Below are 20,956 nucleotides of genomic sequence, written 5' to 3'. Positions count from 1 at the left end.
TCGGATTTTGGTAGACCCGTCCATAAATTTAAAACGGTTAAAAATAAAATTAAAAATGCTATAAGTATGGTTCGAACTTACAACCAAACAAAATAAATACAACTCTTTAACCAACTAAACTAATAACACTTCATATTTTAAATTTTAACACAAAATTTGATGAACGCGGTGTTTAATCAATAGTTTTTAATAAGTCATAATTCTCTTTTTACTTTGCACTATAGATTTCACTATTATTAGTGAGAAATAATGAAATAATTTTTTCATATTTATAGAGATAGAGAACATAATTAATATAAATATAGTAAGTTTCGTATGGGCTACTTTAACGGTAGTCTTTACATTTTCCTTTTCATTTGTATATGCGGAAGAAGTGGACTCTAGAGGTCAAACTAATTGAGTTGATGAATCAAACTGTATCAATTGTTTTAGAGATCGTTCTGCAATGTGAGAGTAAATGGATACTTGAGTCGGATTGTTGATTGACCCGTCCATAAACTTAAAACGGTTAAAAATAAAATAAAAAATGCTATCACATTTTTACCGTAATATTTTTTTCACGATATTTTATATTATTATTCGTGCAAATACACGATATACATGTTAGTTAATAGTTAAGATTGAAATTATGATTTAATTTCAATTATTAGTTTGGTAGAATATTTAAAATTTAAAATTGAATTGAAATTATAATTCTAATAAATTCAAATCAATTTAATTTTATAATTTTATTTTTTTTATTTATTTGTTTTATTTATTTATTTTTTTAAGCTCCGAATTGTAATTTAAAAAATCAACTTTTATTATAAATTTATTAATTAACATTGAATGAATATTTGTTTGAATTTAGGAAATTATCAAACTAATATTTTTTTTTGTTGAAGAACACCATATATGATCTTCACTAACATATGCTTACAGAGAATTACGTACCATAGAGGATCCTTCTCAGAATCCAAAAACTTGAGATGAGATTTGAAGCAGTGGATCTAATGTATCAGGAGCGAACTTCCTTGCGAAAAGAAAGCACAGGCCTCCGACAAGATCACATCCATGTTCTTCTCGAATCCACTCAAATAATTTTGCTTTGATATCTTTCTTTCTAAAGGTCTTAGGATGAGCACCACCTCTGGACCAATCTATCCAAGTTATAGTTCTGTTCGCCAATAGATGAGGGAATTTAATACTCATCATTGTCTGGAAATAGTGCTCGTCCGCATAACACGGTGGTATGCAAAATTCCTTGAACTTTTGATAGTAAATTGAATCTGAAATCATATGAACAGCCAGTCTCCTCTCCACTTCAAACCATTGGGACCCTTTTCGCCACTGTGTTATGTCGATCTCGGGTCTCATGTTCAAACTATATCTACCTCTTCCTGATTTTCTGGGATCGTCGAACGAGCCCATGAAGCTTAAATTGGATCGCGATAGGCTTCCATAAACCGAGCTGAAGTTCTGAATGGGAATGCACGATTCAGACAAGAGTATGAACCATTCGTTGGAAACGTCGAGCAATGCATTGGCTAGAAGTCTTCTCTCCGCATCGCACATGCTCATCGTTCCCCACTCTACTGTCTACAAGAACAAACAAAGCATTTGAGTTTGAGGTATAGTTATAAGAATCGTCATGGAGGAAATACAACAACACAATACAACCTACCTGGCTGGGAATCTTCCTTTTGTAGAAAATAGAGGAAGAGGTGAAGTTATGTTGATAAGATGGGGAAGAGTGAATGTAAATGGAATAGAGCTCGTGGTGGCCATTGAAGAACCTTTCCCAAAGAGGTTCCATTGGTAATGAACCTTTGGTCAAGAACATGAAGGCGATCTTCTTTGTTCTTGGAAATGGGTATTGGTTTATTAGATGAACCATCGATGCCCGCCAAAACAGCTCTGTTTCATTCATATCGTGCATTAAGCTAGGTGGACTTGGGGATTTCATAAAACATGGGAGGGAACTCGAATTAGGTGGTGTAAATGAGGAGATGGGGATTTGGGTTGATCCGATGTATTGGATCAGGAACATACTGAGAAAAGAAAAGGAGATTCCAATAGCTAGAAGATGCAGCAGGAATTCTAAGATTCTCAATGGCAAGATCTTTGATGGATTTATCCTTAGGAAGGGGGGAGACACGTTGTTGTTCTTCCCTTCCTCCATGAATTCGTCAAATTATAAGAGATTTCGGACCTAACCGGTGAAGTGGAAACATGGAGCATGGGGATATTAAATAGAAGAATATTGAGTCTACGATCATGCAGCCAATAATAAAGACGTTTTGAAGAATTGTAAGCCGGCTGGACCATCATGGTTGGACCATCATGTTACTCCAAACAGAATAATGTAAGGGGAATGCACAGTATTAAAGAAACTATAAGAAAAATTAAAGAGGATTGAAATTACTTCTTAAGAAAAATTGGATTGATTTGTTTAATGGGGTCATATATATATAGTTATTCCAGTGACACGCAAACAAAGAAAAAGGCACAACCTCTTTAAATAAAGACTTACACAGAAAGATTCTATTATTAATAATAGTAAAGAAACATTCTTTTATTTCACTTCCTTCACCAAGAAACAATTGACATGCATAATAATAAAAAGACTTATTGTCTTATACATTTTATATTATTATGGCCTAACTTTTCAAAAAATATTATTGGTTAAAATTGGGCCTATATTTTTTGTTTTTTATTTGCTAAATATGGGCCTAACTTCTTTTTTTTTATATGCTAAAACTGAGCTTAACTTTTCAATATTTTTCAAAATTGGACCTAACTTCATTTTCTTTTAACAATTGGGGCTAACATCAATTTTTTTTATTTTGTAAAATTGGGCCTTACTTCTCTATTTTATTTTATTTTTCTCTTTGAGATTTACTCAGATTCCATTGGACTTGTTTCGGATGGATTGGAACATAATTTATAATATTGTTTATTATTATTGAGAATTGGACATCCATAATTAAGGTTATTTGGGTCAGGTTATATAAATATATATTTGTTTTTGACATTTTGTTTGGATTGATTTTATAAAAAAAAAAAGTTATTTGATAAAAGCAACTATTGAAATTAGATAAATTTTATAATTGTCAATTTTACTCTTTTTATAACGGAATTGTAGTTTTAGAAATTAACGCATTAAATTGATATTTTTTTTTATTTAGGGAGTTAATTATCGAATCAATTTTTATTTTAAAATTTAGTAAGTTAACATTTTAAATCGATATTTATTTTAAATTTAAAAAATTTAATATTTTATTTTTCTGAATTTAAAAAGTTAAAATACAGAACCAAAATTTTATTTTAAAAAATTGAACCTGACAAAACTCTTGACATTAAGTTATCATAATAAGTATCAAACTAATATTTAATAATATAGATAATACATATTCAAATTGTTTTATTATATTTTTCCAAACATAAAAATTAAAATTAAATTAAAATTTTGTAATTTTTTTCAAACATAAAAAGTTGAATTATAATTTAATATCAATTTTTGGTGAAATTAGAATTTCAATTACAGTCTTCCTAAAATATTTTTGTATTTTAGTTAACAATTAATTGATTGAGACGTTTAATTTTAGTGAAAATCGAACCCATAATATTTGGTCTTAGACACAATCGCGCACATAGTCTTGTGATTAGAGTTACCCTAATGAATTTAGTTAATTGTTAATTGAGATGTTCAAATCTTAACCCTTTACATAGGATTTCATTTTGATATGTAATAAATTGACAAAAAGAAATAATGAAAATAAAAGATTGAGTTGGATCCAGACTTATAAGACACAAATGAATTGATCTCTTCTTAATTTATAATTAACATGCAGCTTGCCAGCTTCTCTAGCTGCTGTTAATACGCTTATGAAAGCCTCAACTATCAACCATGCATTAATTCAAGTAGAGGACAGGACATATATAGTAATTAATATTAATGGCATTTTCTAATAATTATATCAAAAATAATAATAAATAAATCATTAATTGTTCTTCAACCACTTTTTCCTAAACCTCTCTAGCTAATGACATGCAAATAACAGGTGCATAACATCTGTCTCTTTTTTCCTCTAGCTATATATTAATTATTATGAACATTAACAGGTTATTAAACCAAACCTGTTGAATCTAGCTAGCTAGCTACTGTTGAATCTAGAAACATGAATTATAAGTCATTAACTGATCTGATTTCTGCAGTAGGTGCAGTAATATTGATGATGACCATTATTACAATTGATCACACCGGAAATTCTCAGGCTCTAGTCCCAGCAATTATGACTTTCGGTGACTCATCTGTGGATGTTGGAAATAACAATTACATTCACACCATTTTCAAGGCCAACCACCCTCCTTATGGCAGAGATTTCATCAACCGGAGACCTACTGGAAGATTCTGCAATGGAAAACTAGCCACTGACCTCACCGGTAATTAATAATATATAATGTTAATTAACTTAATTGTAACCACATCTTAGGACAGGCAGCCCCCCAACTTTAGGGTGTCCTTCCTAGGCACCAAAAAAAAAGTATAATTATATATATTGAAAACATATAAGGGTAACAAAACTTAGTTCGTTAAATGCTATAGGAATCAATATTAAGGTTCAAATCTTGTAGAAAGTAGATTTGTAATTTTTGTAAGGGAGACTTACTAGCTCGCCTCATCATAGGATCAACCGTGACCAACGGGCGGATCTATCTTGTGGGCTATCTGGATTGCAGTCCGAGTGATCCAAAATATATATTTACTGAAAACTCGTATAATAGTAATATAAGTTTAGTGTGTTAAATGTTATAATAATCAATATTTGCGCAGCGGGTTCATTTCTTGTAGAAAGTAGATTTGTAGTTTTTGTAAGGGTCGTCTCATTAGCTCGCCTCAGTACTCTAGGGTCAACCATGGTCAACCATGACACATATGGAGGGATTTACCTTGCTTGCATGACCCAAAATATTAATTATATATATTATATATTTTATTAAGTGAGATAAACATATTTTGTTTGTTTATTTGATATTATTATAATTTGAATAAATTTTAAATTATTATGGCGACTCAAGTATATTATAAACATCATTCTAATTTCTAACCATTTAAATATATATATTTATGAAGCTGATACATTAGGATTCAAGACATACCCCAAGGCATATCTAAGTCCAGAAGCCTCGGGCAAGAATCTATTCATCGGAGCAAACTTTGCTTCCGCCGGTTCTGGCTACGACGTAAAGACATCAAAGTTAAGCGTACGTAAACAAAATCAATGAATGAAAATGAATTAAATTGGATATATATATTATAAGTTTATAATTGTGCATGTATGCATGCAGCATGCAATTCCTCTGTCACAACAATTGGAGTATTACAAAGAATACCAAAGTAAATTGAGAAAGGTGGCGGGTAATAAAAAGGCAGAATCGATAATAAAAGATGGATTATACCTTGTGAGCTCCGGTAATAGTGATTTCGTTCAGAATTACTATGTTAATCCATTGCTAAAACTCTCTTATTCTCCACAACAATATAGTTCATATCTCGTCAACATATTCTACAACTTCGTCAAGGTAAGTTAATAATAGCCATTGTCTGTCACATATTAATATATGTCACGTTATTACAAGTTCTTCAATATTATTTAGGATTTATATGGTTTGGGAGCAAGGAAAATCGGGGTGACTTCTCTACCACCATTAGGATGCCTCCCTGTAACCATAACCTTGTTCGGTCATCATGAGGAAACATGCGTGGAGAGGATGAACAACGATGCCCAAGATTTCAACTCACAGATGAAGTCGGCTGTCGCCAGTTTGAAGAAAGAACTTCGTGGCCTTAAAATAGCAGTTTTTGACATTTACAAGCCTTTATATGATCTGATTCGCATTCCATCCGATCATGGTAAGTATTTATAATATATGTACTTAAAGAAATTAATAGCAATTAACAATCCATTCTATATGTATGTATGCATAGGTTTTGCTGAAGCTAGGAAAGGTTGTTGCGGGACAGGAACCATAGAGACGACATCCTTATTGTGCCATCCTAAATCAGTAGGCACTTGCAGGAATGCGACGGAGTATATTTTCTGGGATAGTGTTCATCCTTCTCAGTCTACTAATCAGATCCTTGCGGAATCCTTGATCGCTGCTGGCATCGAACTTGTTGGATGATGATCTATCATTTAGTTAAATTATTATATATATATATATATATATATATATATATAGTTCTTGTTCTTGTTTAACAAGGGTGATCATCTGCCCCTGCACCCTCTTCTAACTTCAATTATAATAAGAGATCTAATGTTATGAGGGTTAAAATAAAGCACATTTCCAAATTCACATATGTAAAATAGTGAATAAAACTCGAAAGAAAGAATCCTTAAAATAGATTGTTGTGGTGATTATATTTCTATTGTAATGTCAAAACAACAGGACACTGTCATATTTTGATTCATCTACATTTTTACTTGTAAACATCAGCTTTGGAGTCTACTGCTTGGTCCATAATGACTAACACAGTCCTCTTTTTTTCTTTCTTTCTATAACTATCACAATTCTTCGTCAATCCAATTTGGAAGATTACCTAGAAAAAACACATGTAATCTTCTATAGAAACGAATCACACAATCTATATAAGAACCTTTGTGCTCATTTTATATGGGGTTAGTTTATGCATAAGAATGTGGTATTGGTTGGATCTTATATAGTAAGGTTTCAAAAACTTATTACTTAGATGGTTTGGTTTTGAATGGACAGGGCAAGCTTTGATATATATAATAGGCACATATGAACCTGTTTCTCTTTTTTTTATATATTTTTTCTAAAAAGGAAAAAAATTGGTGTGAATCTTCATACAATAATGAATATAAATGTTATGGATTTGTTTGGAATGCTCGAAATCATTTCTACGTCTTTCTGCATTTTGTAATTGGTTTTGATTCACCAATCACCATTTTGACGTGTATTTGAGTTTTCTTCTAATGATTTTAGTGTGATTGTAATACCCTATTCAAACTTAGTTAGTAATTATTTTAAGAGTTATTATACCTTAAGGTTTGATTAGCTTAGGAGTGGAAGAGGATATATCTAGTGATTACAAAGTTATGAATTTGAGTTTCATTATTATTTTCAAAAAATATTTGTTACATTGGTTATCGGAGATCTTGAGGGATTACAAAGTTATGATTTTGTTAGTGCTAAAAACATTCTTGCATATAATTTTATTGTAGAATTTTTTATTTTTTTGTAAAATAATATTATATAAGTTATTCCTGGTAAGAATTCTCCAAAAAATCAAAATAATAGTAAAAAAGTTCTCAAACTAGAAGAGAAAAGAGATGATTAATGTATTTTCCGTTTGTTATCCCTAACAATAAAACTTGTTGAGTTTAAGTTAATTTAGAGATTGTCTAACATGATTTGAGAATTTTTATATAAAAATTATATTTTTTTTCAACCAACAAATTATTCAATTTATTAATCAAAATAACAAAATATTCTTATTTTATGTTTATAAATTTTAACTTTAAATATAAAAAATAGATAAATTAATTAATTAAAACTCAAATAACTTATAAATAATATATATATATATATATATATATTCATATCTCAATCATATGAGATTTTTTTTTATATATAAGAATTAATTCTCGATTCAATTGAGTGTTTATTGGTTTCTCCAAATTAATTAGTGTATATATATAAATAAATTCCTCTCTCCACTCCACTCACAAATAACCACATCAAACAAGCCACAACTAGAGGGATTTTATTTTATAAAAAATATCACAAAAATAACACTACAATAAATGACTTATAAGTTATCATTACTTTCACTCACTCTCAAACCAACACATGAATAAGAATATACGCTTTTATTAATAAAAGATTCTTCTTTATTTTTAAACAAAGAAAATATATTATATATGTATAAATATACTTTCAATTTGAAAAAGTATGACATTACAAAATGACTTTTGAATTTCACAAGTTTACAAAATTACTTTACTCACTCCCAAAACAAACATGCACGTCAAAAGGAAACCAATGTAAGGACTGTTTGGATACTCCATTGTGACAAGCATTAATATAGGTTTGATAAAATATACTTTTTAAATTTTTATATAATAAATTTGTGGGGAATTCAGATTATTTTGATAAAAAAGGAGATGAGTTTTATTATAATTTTTTTCACTTGCATCATCATGGTCGTCACGATCTTGAACCATATTCATTAATAATACTTTACAGATTACCAAGCAACGGTTAATATATATATAGTAATTAATGTGTAGTTTGACTTATAATAAGATATAAAAAATTCTATCCACAAATGCATGATGATATATACGGTTATTTCAAATTTCAAAGATTCAAAATAAGGACATCAATCGTACATACCATTAATTATTACTATTAAGTTTGTTTGATCTCCTCGATTTGCTCTAAATTAGACCAGGATTTTACGCTAATCAATGTGTCACGAATAAATAAGCCCTTGTTTTCCTTCTTAATTAATATTAATATTTATTTATGTTTTCTTAATCTCCTAGTCATGGTTGATGACGAAAGCATTGCGCAGCCCTATCATTAAAACAACAATAAAATATAAAGAAATCCCATGTTCTCTATATAAGAATCACTTTTTAATATATATTTCCAAATTACTAGATTGTTTGTTATTAAATTATTTGAAACAAATAAAAAATAGAATCAAGATTATTGTTCATGTTCTCTATTAAGAAATTGCAATTATAATCCCTGTTTCTTTCATTTTTTTTTCAATTTTACCAATAGTTGATGATATTCCCCCACTAGAAACATTAATAAATACAATAAAATATATAACATAACTAATATGTTTATTTATTCTTTATATTTTATATAAAAAAAAATTACACTAATATAATTTTTTAATATATTACACTGAATAAAAATATTATGTTATATAATTTTATCTTACAATTTTTTTAATTTTAGAGGATATCCTATCAACGATGCCCAACAGAATTTTTTTTGAAACCAAACAATGCGAGGATGATAGTAAAAAATTGAAATAGAACGGGACATAAATGGTAAGTGCATTCCTCATCAATCAATCCCTCTCATTGTTATCCTTAGTCTCTACTTGTTTTTCTAATAAATATTGTTAAATAAAAATATATCACCACCCTAATGCCTACTACCAGCCAAGACCTAATTTGTGTAACTAATTTTGTCACAACCTAAAAAATATAAGAAATATTAAAAATAAAAGACATTTAGTTAATTAAAACTATGAAAATAATTAACTCAATCAAGACAAGTCGTAACAAATATATAAGTGAGTTTTAGTGGGGTATTGGTAACTTGATCTAAAATAAATTATGATTTAAAAAAAGTTTGATATCAATTTCTTTCAAATAAAATAAACCACCAAAAATGATTGTTATATTCCTATTTATTAATCATTTATTACATAGCTTCACAATAAAAGCACAGCTCGCCTATAGCTTGTTTCATGTTGTGTTATTTATAATTTTTATTGATTTAAAAAATTTTTTTGATTCAAATGTAAAATGTTTTTGTTTATACTTCTTTAAATTATTATAATATTTTTATATTTAAAATTAAATTTAGTAAAATTAAAGTAAGTTTTTTTTTTGGTTGATTAATTAAATGATTAGACATTCAAATAAAATAAAATGTAATAGACATCTTACAAGTCCTTAGCTGGATCCATGCAGGGGATTTGATTTTCTTAGATTTAAAAATTATATATTTTTTATTGTATTATGATAGTTATAATTAATTAACTAAATTATTAAAAAATAGTTTTAATTTTTAATAAAAAAAAAACATTTGTATAATTCATTTAAAAAAAAATATCAAATAACTAATATTTTTTTTATCAAATATATATTTTTTTACCAAAATTAATAAAAATTCCAAAAAAAACTCAAAATCAAACAAGTTATTTTAACATTTAAAGTATTCTATAAGAAACCCTAAATTTTAATGGCAGAGTAGCTATGCAAAAGTAGGTGGGGACCCGTCTCATTAGTTGAATGAATTATTATGATTAAATAATTATTTTTTTCTATTTTTATTTTAATAAATTTAAAAAATATATAAATATATATTTATTTAATTAAGCCTAATTTTCAATTGATAAACTTAAAAGTAAAAATTGGTCAGACTATTAAGTACCATATTTTAAATATTTAATATTTGTTTCCTTGTTAGATCACGGCCCATATAAACTACATTGTTGAATTAGAAAATATCATAATAGTTGAAGGATCAATTAGTATTTTGTGCAAAATCTAGAAAAGTGGATTAAAGATGTAAAGAAGAAAGAAAGACAGGGTAAAGTGGGAATCTTAAGGAAATAGACAGAGGTGAAGAGGAGTCCTTATCCAAACACGCTGCCCGAAATGTTGGACATTAATAAAATGGTTAATTAATTAAAAAATATGAAGTTACTAAATTACCCATATTGCCGTAAAAAATAGATGATGACGTTAACGAAACACAATCAAATCAGACTTGACGTTTCAATCGCATCAAACCTCTCGTATATTCATGAAATTCATATATCTTTTATATTTCAAACATAAGTTATATTTGAACAAATCAACTATCTTATATTAAATTAAATAAATAAATCAATGAAACACTTCAAATTAACTAATTGAATATTTAAACTAGTTAAGTTATTGCATTGTGAACAAATTGTTTGATTTGGTAACCTCTCTAGTCTTTTCATATTATTTTTGGATTCTTAATTATAAGTTTTGGAAGACATAATTGATAAGAGATTAAAAAAATATATGGAAATTACATGTATAAACTAAAGTGTAAGGGTAGTATAGTACTACAACTTTGGTGATACTCATACTTATCATTAGCAGATAATTTGATTATTTTCACGTTCATTATTCTAAACTATTAAATTCAATAAATAAAATACAAAATAATTATTTTTATGATTATAAGATTTTAAGAGATTGTTTAATTTTAATGTTTCTTAGTATTTAGTTTGAGTTTTTAATAGTTTTTGTATCACATTAATATTATTTTAATCATCAAAGTAATCACTTCAATTATAAACTAAAATATCAAATACTATTGTTTTATTTATTTATTTATTATTAGTGTATTTTTAATCAAATGACTCATTTTTTAAATTAAAATTTAAATATGATTCTTTTGAACAAGTCTTAAAAAAAATCCAAGAGCAAATGAGTCATATTTTAAAATAAAAATATTCTAGTCATTTAACTAAAATAAACTTGTCTTTTGTGAGCTTAAATAACTCAATATTTTTCATTATACACTACTTGAAAAAAATATAAAACTCAATCACATTCTTTATTTTACAATGTATGTTTTTAAAATAGTTAACACATTACTCTAAATATTCCCACTATTTTTTGTGGATCATATGGTTTAAGTGAAATCGAGATTTATCGACAACTATAGACAACTGTTTCAAAACTCTATTATCATGAGGTTCACTGAGGTGAGATCCATTGAGAACATGTACTCGACATTGATCATTACTCTTTTGGAAGATTTAATGCTCAATATTTTGCATTTTTATTCTTCTGGTTTTATTATATTTATATATATTGATAGTCATGCATGTCTGGTTTTATCAGTCGATCCTTGGTTATAAAACCGCTTTGGTTCCCTTAGAGGGTAAAAATGTATTTTTTATTTTTTAATCATTACCCTTTCACGTGACTGTGAAAATGTACACAATAGACAAAGAATGGTTTCGATTTCATAACAGAGGATCCCAGCTGTAATTTGATCATTAATTTTAAAATAAAAAACTTGTGAATATTAATAGAGTATTTCTCTAATGGAGTGAATTACAATTGGTACATTAAGAAATAAATTTTAACATATATTTTTTTTTGCAATAAAAACAACTTTTAAATTGAAAAATGCCATAATTATAGGTTGGTATATAACTTATTAAAAATAAAAGAAAAAGTGTCAATATCAAACATTTTGTTTGACAATTAAAGTGACAAATTTTAAATGTTGCCTTTATTATTTTATTCGAATAAAAACAAATTAGTAAGTACACATGCCTATCTGATGAAAAAATTCAACACGTAATTTAATCAAAAGATAAAGACACGTTGATAACAACATACATAGTTAATTTTAATTATTTATTTCGATCGCAATTGCACTTTTATTTTATTTTATTTTTGTTAAATTTATTGAATATTTAATTAAACTTGACAAAAATTTATAAAGAAAAGTGAAAACATGCATGCTTCATAATATTAATAGATAGAATACCTTCCTCGTATTAGCAAAGGCCCACACAACATAAAAAGCAAAGAACACAACAGAACAGAACATGAAAAACAGACACAACAACGACAACAACTGAAAATGCAGAAATAAAGAAAAAAACACACATAAAATGCAATGAAATGAGAAAACGAAAGCACGAAAACACACGAAGAACAAGTACGAAAACCTCGAAACCGATGGAAGTTGTGAAACCGATGGAAATGGTGAAACCGATGGAAGTGGTGAAACCGATTAAGAAGAAGTAGAAGCGGATGATCCATCAAATATCCTAACACCAGTAAAGGTACTCCTTGAGGCAATCATCTCATGCATGCTCATCTTATTCTTATTCTTACGAGCAAGAACAGCAGCAGTAGCAGCAGAAATGATCTGTTCCTGCCTCTGTCTTGGTGCACTTTGAGACCTCAACTTAGCATAGAACGATTCAGTAATCGCCATATAACCAGGGGAGTTGGAGTGCAACTTAAAGAAGCTCTCACCAATACTCTTAGCCGGAGTCGGTGGTGCATTAGCAGTCAGCCACGAGTTGGAAAGTCGAGGGGTGCTGTGGGAAGTTGCCGCGCCTCGGCTGCATTCTTCAGTGCTGTAAAGAAATTCCAAATCTTGCATGGTTCTGGATTCCCTTAAAGATAGCCGGCCAGGAACGACAACAGGGACTGGGTCCTGGTGAGGAGATGAATCGTTAGGATCTTCAATTTCTACGTATTGATATACTGCGGTTTCCATTCTTATAGAATTTGATTTCATCAACTCAGGGTTCACCCTTTTATCGACTTCAATTAACAAAGGGAATTCATCGGCCAAGTACTGTAAATTATCCTGATAGATTTAATTATAATGAGTATATATACATTTTCAAGAGAAGAGAAGAGAAGAGAAGAAATCATAGATCATATAGATAGATAGATAGATAGATAGATAGATAGATACCCTTGATCTTCTAGCTTGAGATATACGTTGTTCCTTGAGTAATCGGCGACGATATCTTTGATATTGAGCGGCATCCTGGACTCGAACAAGCGCCTTCAGTTGGTTAAGAATTATTTTATTTTGTTTCCTCATTAGAACCCCTCTTACAATTGCTTGAAGCTTCACCAGTCCCTTCAATGCCCGCAGAGCCTTACGAGCCTGACACAGAAACAAAGAATAAATCTTGTTTTATTTTTTTATCAGAAAATTTAAAAAATTTAAATTCATTTTTTACCAAATAGCCTCTGAAATAGCTCTGGATCTTGACAGCAGCTAAATTCCGTATCATACGATTGTTCCTCCTAACCACCTTTGCGGCGGCGGCGGCGGCCGCCATTGCAACTGCATGGTTGTTGAGCTGCTCAGACAAGGTGGGTTCGACAGGATTCTGAACCTGAACCGAGGAAATGGAATCCCTAGCCGGTTTGGAAAAGCTCCACCTTTTCTTCTCAGAAAAAGAAGAAGGAGGTGGAGTTGGAGCGGGGAATGGAGTAGTTTCCTTGTTCTTCATTCCAAGCAAAGTCCTCAGCCATTTGGTAGCAAACCCCATTATCGGATACTGGCTAAGAAAGCTAAAGCTGAGAATCTTTTCGAAGAAGAAGAAGAAGGATGGATTTTGAGTGAGAAACTATGAAGAATAAGCAGCCTATTTATTCAGTTTTCTTTTATTAAATTACAAAAATAAATCTGACACAAGCCTCGTGATCAACTGCATTATAAAGACAAAAATATATATAGGAACAAATTTACAATTAATTAATTTCAAAAAAAGCCTGAATCTTTCTCCTTCCTCCCTTCCTCCCTCCCTCCCTCCCTCCACACCAAACGATAATTAAGTACCTCCTTTAAAAATTTTAATTTTAAATATGATGGGGACTTATCATGAGGTTGTTTGATATCGCTTTAATGATTTTTTTCTAAATCTTTTCTTTTTTTATCATTAAACCATGGGCGAGTTTGATTCCGCGCTAGCGGTTTAGGGTTTGCATAATAAGTTAACGTAAACGTATATGATTAGAGAAAAAAACAGAGTATTCAAACGAGACCTATGAGGCTATGAGTAGAGAGTATTATCTTTACCCTTATTTGTATTCGGTAATAACGGTAATATTTTGAATTATACAATTACAAAAGCAAAAACATATATATTTTTGTGATCATGTTACAGCTGTAAAAATATAAAAATGACAGTGATGAGAAAAGGTATACCAATCAGAAAACATTGCAAGATTAGTAGAAATAAATGAGCAATGTCATGTTTAAAACTTTGTGCAGATACAGCTAGCTAAAAGGCATAATTACATGCAAAAGCCAACCAAAAAGGTAATTTGAAAATGAGATTGACGAAATCTCTCACTTAAGCTAGATTAGCTTAGCTTGATTGCATAATCATAATTGAAATACTATAGGTTAAACATTGTTTTTACTCCACAGTAGTAGAAAGTAATAAGCAGTCAAATCAAATGGAATCAAACTTATCCTAGATTCAAAAAAGTACTAAATTTGAGCTTGTTTGATGTGATTAATTCATCCCTAATCAATTTTTGTACATATTTAAGATAATAATGATACTATTTTATGTTTAGTTATTGAATTTTAACAAGTCCTTATTGTACTATAATTAGTTTTAGTTATAAAAGATTAAATATTTGGTCTATAACACATGGTTTTTACTACTGTAATTTAAAAAAAAATAGTAAAATAATTTTACTTTATTTCATATAAAATGTAGATATTAAATGCAAAATAATATTCGCAACCAAACATGTGTCATAAGCGAAGCATGCATTGGTAGTTTGAATTGTTTTTTGAATAATTTACTTCAAACCTATCAATAAATCCAAAATAATATATTTAATCATATGTCTACCTCAAACAACTCATCAATTTCGTATGAGACTTATCACTTATGACTAGTTTGATTGTAGCTTTTTTATTACTAGTTTGATTGCAACTTGTTTGTTAAATGTTTATGTTTGTTAAACTAGTTTGGTTACAATTTATTTTTTCTTTTGTTTTAGATTAAAATATTTTATATTTAAAAAAGTAATGATTGATCAATACTAATTTTGAAGATGTAATAATTTTTTTAGTAAAATTACTTAAAATATATGAAAAATAGTATTTTCCTTAATAATTTAAATAATGTGATACATCCTTTATAAATAATCCAAATCCATAAGTTATTGAAAATAACCAATATTATAAAAAAATTAGAGTAATGAAATACACTTAAGTTAATCATATTATTCAATTCATTATTAAATCCACATTTGAATCAATCAAATTATTCAATTCATTAATCAAAATAATTAAATACACTTAAATCAATCATATTATTCAATTCATTAATCTAAAATAAACTATATATTTTTTTTAATGTAATTTATCATTATACATTCATATCCTTTTTAAGTCAAAAACCACAATTTCTTAAAATCATCTTCATTATTTTTTTTTTTTTGATAATTCAATAATTAGTTAAAAAAATCTTTTGAACAAGCTCTTAATATTTTGTTATATAAACAACTATAGATTAAACTATTCACACTAGTTATAATTTATAAAGTAAGATATTTAATTTAAACTATTGTTTGATATGTAATTATCACATCAATTAGCTAATTAGGTTTTAGAAACATTTAAACATAATCCTTAGTTCCGGCATCACCCAACCGATTAGGTTTAGGTTGCGGAACGTTACAACATGAGGACATCTTCGCAACATGACACGAGATCACGAGTCTTTTCAATTTTCGATAAACCGAGACATGAACTAACAAAATTAATTAAACCTAATTTTAAAAAATAAGTACAATTAAAAAAAAAATTAATTTAAAATTGATTAAACTTTAATAGAGTTAAGATATAATTTGTAATGTATTATAAAAATTAAGAAAATATATGAAACTGAAAAACAAAAATAGTAGATAAGACACAAATGATACGTGTCTAAAAAACACTGAAAGGGTTATGACCATAACCCGAGTAAACTATAAGAATTTATGTTACCGATGATTCTCACTATCTAACCAAAAGGAAGCAGGCAAGAACTCCCTCATATCTCTCTGTACTTTGAGTTTTTGTCCAATGTTTCTATTTTGTCGATGTTATTTATAAAGGGCCAATCGAAACAGAGGTAAATGGCAAACTGAGTGTCTGGTTTGCTCTCGCTTTCTGATCAGAAACCATTAAAGCACTAATCGACAGTAGTACCGATATTTTTCTCTCTCCTAATTTTCTGTACCAGGCAAAAGGAACTCTGTAAACGGGAGATCTTTCGTCTATCGGGATCTCAACATCAGAAAAAGATGGGAGCATTATTATGGTAACTGAAACAGAAGTCTGCAAGGACTTCCCAGTATTCTCATAACAATATAAAATCTTTATTGCCTCTTTAAGAATACTGACAATTTTTCATTAAACTCGATGATGTGAGACAGAAAGAGAGTTTTTTTTTCTGACTAACCTAGGGCTAGTTTGTTTCGGTTTATAAAAGTTGATTGGGTAATAAATTACTATGGTAATTTTAATAAATATATTATCGTATTTTAATTAAATTACAAATGTTCAGAATTTTAATAATAAATTAATTAAGTCAAACATATGTAATTAAGATAATTATTAGAAAAAATGCTAGATTGTAGGGCTTCTTCGAAATCGGGTGATTAGAATAATTTAATTTATTTAAAATATTATTCGAAAAAATGCTAGACTTAGGGCTTCTTCAAATCACTGATTTGAATAATTTGAATTATTAAAAAATAATTACTAATAATAATTTTGAGAGGGGATACTTTTTTTTCTTCTTAAAATAACTTTAAAAATAATAATATATAATTATAAAATAATTAATATTTTAGTATTTTAATTAATAAATTAAATAATTTAATAAAAGAAAATAATTAAATGACGTTTGTTTGATTATGTTTGAATTGTTAATCCAATCGAACAAACGGATGATTAAATTAATTTTGGTAAAATTATTTATGGCCGTGTTGAATTTTATATCATTTTTTTAATAATTCCTTAATTAAAAAAAATTATTGGTAGTGATATTATTTTTAAAAATAATATAAATGAAACTTATTTAATTTTAACGATAAAAATATTAAAAAATTAACATAAAAACTATTAGAAACAAACTATAACGAGCACGGAGGTCTTTAAAAAGATTAATGAGTTCTCAAACCACATTAACCAGTTTACCCAACAAAACTTCACTAACTGTCATGATAATATAATTATGTATTAAACGCATCAATTGACAACGATGACAGAACGTCTTAGGGTTTTTTCAAGTCGAATGTCTGTCAAAAGATAAGCGAGATTTGGGTCCAACAATTTAGACCAACTGAACTCACCGTCTTTATCCACACTTTTCAACAACTAACGATAGATTCCGACATAACTCATTAAGTACTAGCCATGTTTCATAATAACCTTAAAATTGCAACCACTTCATCACAGTGTAAGAGCAAGTGAGACGCTGACTTCATATCTATGTGAAACATTCTACAACGACTCGCCATAATACACAATTTTCCCATGATTGACACACCATCTAAAAAATGAGATATTCGATAAAAACTTAGAGTCCCACAATTTTTCCTGTATGGAATCGTAAAGTGCATTCTCCGCAATTAAAGAGTATCAATGATTAACCTTAAAATTAACATATTTTGTTAACGCAAAATATCACACGAGAAAGGATTCAACTCTTTTTCGCCCTAACAAGTTTAACATTCTATCATTTGAGGTTAACTCTTCAACATTTATAGATAGTGATCAAGGCAAGAATCGGGAACGATGATGAAATATTTTTGACACCACATTATACGTCATCCAATAAACAGATCGAAGAACCATTGTTAATTAGAAATTTGTACTATCCATGATAAGACTTCTAAATTATCGAGATGTCACATCAAATATTGTATCTCAGTGCTCGGTTAATAAGTTTGATGAACTAGTTAGACCAATTCTATCCATACTAACAACTAATCATAGTCGCCCACAAAATCATATTAACCCCAAAGATGTTGGCTCAAAGAATATTTGCTATTACATTTAACAATTGAGCTAGGTCAATTGTTCAAATCAATCTGGCCCATATTTAGATGCATTTTTTAAATATAATTAAACATCATTTAACAATGTAACCGTCTTATTCAATTCATTCTATCAATTTTAATTTAAAATTATTAACTTTAAGTATGGTTTGATTGAATTTTTCTACCAACTAAATAATAATCAAATATTATTTAATTCACCCCTTTTCTATCTATTGAAAATTAACGCCACTCAACATTTTCTTAAATAAATCAAAATTTTATTCAATAAACCCTCAACAAACAAGCTCATTTTCAAATAATGGACGCAATGGGAACATTTTTTAAAACTGTAGTTGAGGATGTAACCATGGGTTAATTTTGTTTTGGGTAAGATATATCTCAATCTAATTATTAATTTAGATCAAATGAATACTTTTTTAAACATAACTTAATTAAATATACATGTAAACGTTGTTAACAACTTTTCATTCCAACTCTAACTTTGAAATGTTTGAAGAAGGTTGTTCATGAGTTAGTTTACTAATGAAATTTGAATTTGTAAAAAGAAAATTGATCAAACACTTTGGTTAAAAAAAAGTTACATTCCAAAACCGAATCCAATGAAAACCGTCTATCATGATTAACCAAAACCATTCACATGTAAAAGACTTGGTTAAGTTGTTTTTTTTCACTTGAGCCCGTGACTCTCTCATAAAAGTTAATTTTTTTGGAAAGCAATGGCAGTCACTGCGTATATCACGTCTTATTCATAAACTGCTTTTTCTATGTTAATGGTTTTAAGAAAAAACAAACCTCTTATCATACATTGTTTTTTTCTGCCATTTATAAAATTTGAATTTTAAATAAAAATACATTATAATAATTCAAATAATTTTTTTTATTGAATAATGTATAAAAAGTTCAAATAAGCTTTAAGAGATAGTTTGATATGATTTTTTAAATATTTTTATTTTGATAACATCATTATTATTATAACTATCAAATCACTGTTTTATCAATTAAAATATCATTAGTTTATTTTTATTAAATTTTAATTTTAATTACATACAATGTTTTAGTAACTACACCAAAACTAAAAACCTAAATAACTTAACTTTATCAAACAAGATCAAAAGAGCTCTATGAACTCGTTTGAGGGGTTCTTTTGAGATTATCTAGAATTTACATAGTTTTACAAACAAATCTCTCTATCACATTGTCATTCTAACAAATTAAATCTCTCTAATGTTAAAGTAACACCCCACAACCATGCTTCCCCACTTAAACTAAAAAATGTGGTCACAAAGGTTTAAACACATAACCCGCAAACACACTTAATCATTTAAGCAGCGCAGAACTTACCGCTAACGGGCTTAAACTTATGGCCTCACAAAGAGATTGAAACTATACGCCCCTTGTTGTCACTAGGTTAGAAGATAGGAGAAATCTCTCTAATGTTTACAACACATATGACATGTCAAACAGGACTCAGGCGCATAAATCTCTCTAATGTTTGATGGCATGTCAAACAGGACCTAGGCGCATAAATCTCTCTAATGTTTGATGCATGTCAAACAGGACCTAGGCGCATAAATCTCTCTAATGTTTGATGGCATGTCAAACAGGACCTAGACACAGAAGGACGCCAAAACCCTAAAAGGATTCAAGCTGCAGCTCAACCCAAGGCCCAACTTGCAGAAGCAGGCCCAACACCAAGGCCCTTTTTTTGAAGCCTATGCTGAAACTCCTAGGATTCCAACATGGGATTACTTGCTCCATTCTAGCGTTAGCCTTCAAGCTGTGTGTCCAGGCCCGAATGATCCGGGTTTGATCCACGCCCGTATACACCTCCATTGTTTGGATCCGCCGCCTAACCAGTTTGTTTAATCTGTTTTGATATTTTTATTTTTATTTTGTGTATTTAACTTGTTTAATTAATTTTAATTTTTTTTCAAAAATATAACACTTAAAAAAAATATTTTCAACCAAAACAAAAAAAAATGTACAATTAAAATTGAAATTTATAATTTTAAAGATAAAATTAACTAGACTTCATATTTTTTAATTACAACACACAGCCACATAAACATGTTAATATATATAAAATAAACGAGGTTGATTTTTATTTTGTATAAAATTGTAACTTTATTTTGAATAAAATTGTATTTGTTATGTTTGTATACAGTGATATAAAAATTGTTACTTACATAAAATGAATTTAAAAATTTCACCTTCTTTATAAAAATATAATGTATCCTAAAATAATTTTGATCCCATTTAAACAATTTTATAAGATTTTTTGACTATTTTTTTTTATCTAAAAAGGTGAAGAAGTGGAATTTTGGTTTATACTAATAACCAAAAAGACATTTTAAATTTAAGTGAAGAACATGAGTACATGATTTTAGGGTTGTACTCATTTTTTTAAATAAAAAAAATAAAAAATATGTGAGTAAAATTAATGATTTTTTTTTTTTGGTTTATAATTAAAATTTGTTTGTCAAATGATTATTATTTTCTTTGTTCACATTGAAAAATCTGATAATTGAACTTTTTTTTTTGAATAAGAGTGAAAAATATAAAACTCAGTTTATTTTGGGCTATTCATTCAT

General features: G+C 28.4%; 3 protein-coding genes across 3 annotated transcripts; 1 reads left to right on the top strand and 2 right to left on the bottom strand.

Annotated features, from left to right (window-relative positions):
* Nucleotides 1-856: 856 nt before the first annotated feature.
* On the bottom strand, nt 857-2,186 carry LOC124916500 (glycosyltransferase BC10-like). The gene is made up of 2 exons (XM_047457222.1): nt 1,664-2,186; nt 857-1,578 (listed from the first exon to the last, which is right to left on the bottom strand). The coding sequence occupies exons 1-2, from the start codon at nt 2,159-2,161 to the stop codon at nt 949-951; spliced, it is 1,128 nt and encodes a 375-aa protein (XP_047313178.1). The 5' UTR covers nt 2,162-2,186; the 3' UTR covers nt 857-948.
* A 1,974-nt stretch (nt 2,187-4,160) lies between these two features.
* On the top strand, nt 4,161-6,168 carry LOC124916343 (GDSL esterase/lipase APG-like). The gene is made up of 5 exons (XM_047457066.1): nt 4,161-4,425; nt 5,117-5,247; nt 5,332-5,565; nt 5,641-5,896; nt 5,972-6,168. Exons 1-5 carry the CDS (start codon nt 4,161-4,163, stop codon nt 6,166-6,168), a joined length of 1,083 nt encoding a protein of 360 aa, XP_047313022.1.
* Nucleotides 6,169-12,552: 6,384 nt separating this feature from the next.
* On the bottom strand, nt 12,553-13,840 carry LOC124916342 (protein IQ-domain 26-like). The gene is made up of 3 exons (XM_047457064.1): nt 13,526-13,840; nt 13,252-13,449; nt 12,553-13,140 (listed from the first exon to the last, which is right to left on the bottom strand). Exons 1-3 carry the CDS (start codon nt 13,838-13,840, stop codon nt 12,553-12,555), a joined length of 1,101 nt encoding a protein of 366 aa, XP_047313020.1.
* Nucleotides 13,841-20,956: the final 7,116 nt, after the last annotated feature.

This window comes from Impatiens glandulifera, chromosome 9 (assembly GCF_907164915.1).
Source record: "Impatiens glandulifera chromosome 9, dImpGla2.1, whole genome shotgun sequence".
Classification (NCBI taxonomy): Eukaryota; Viridiplantae; Streptophyta; class Magnoliopsida; order Ericales; family Balsaminaceae; genus Impatiens; species Impatiens glandulifera.
This window is presented reverse-complemented; position numbering and strand designations above follow the sequence as displayed.

Bases quoted from the DNA above. Each gene is read 5' to 3' on its own strand.
- LOC124916500 (XM_047457222.1), bottom strand. From the start codon at position 2,161: ATGGAGGAAGGGAAGAACAACAACGTGTCTCCCCCCTTCCTAAGGATA. The intron at 1,579-1,663 runs GTAGGTTGTATT...TTGTTCTTGTAG, and splicing joins AAAGGAAGATTCCCAGCCAG to ACAGTAGAGTGGGGAACGAT.
- LOC124916343 (XM_047457066.1), top strand. From the start codon at position 4,161: ATGAATTATAAGTCATTAACTGATCTGATTTCTGCAGTAGGTGCAGTA. The intron at 5,566-5,640 runs GTAAGTTAATAA...AATATTATTTAG, and splicing joins TATTCTACAACTTCGTCAAG to GATTTATATGGTTTGGGAGC. The intron at 5,897-5,971 runs GTAAGTATTTAT...ATGTATGCATAG, and splicing joins TCGCATTCCATCCGATCATG to GTTTTGCTGAAGCTAGGAAA.
- LOC124916342 (XM_047457064.1), bottom strand. From the start codon at position 13,840: ATGGGGTTTGCTACCAAATGGCTGAGGACTTTGCTTGGAATGAAGAAC. The intron at 13,450-13,525 runs GTAAAAAATGAA...TTTCTGTGTCAG, and splicing joins GCTATTTCAGAGGCTATTTG to GCTCGTAAGGCTCTGCGGGC. The intron at 13,141-13,251 runs GTATCTATCTAT...TAAATCTATCAG, and splicing joins CTCAAGCTAGAAGATCAAGG to GATAATTTACAGTACTTGGC.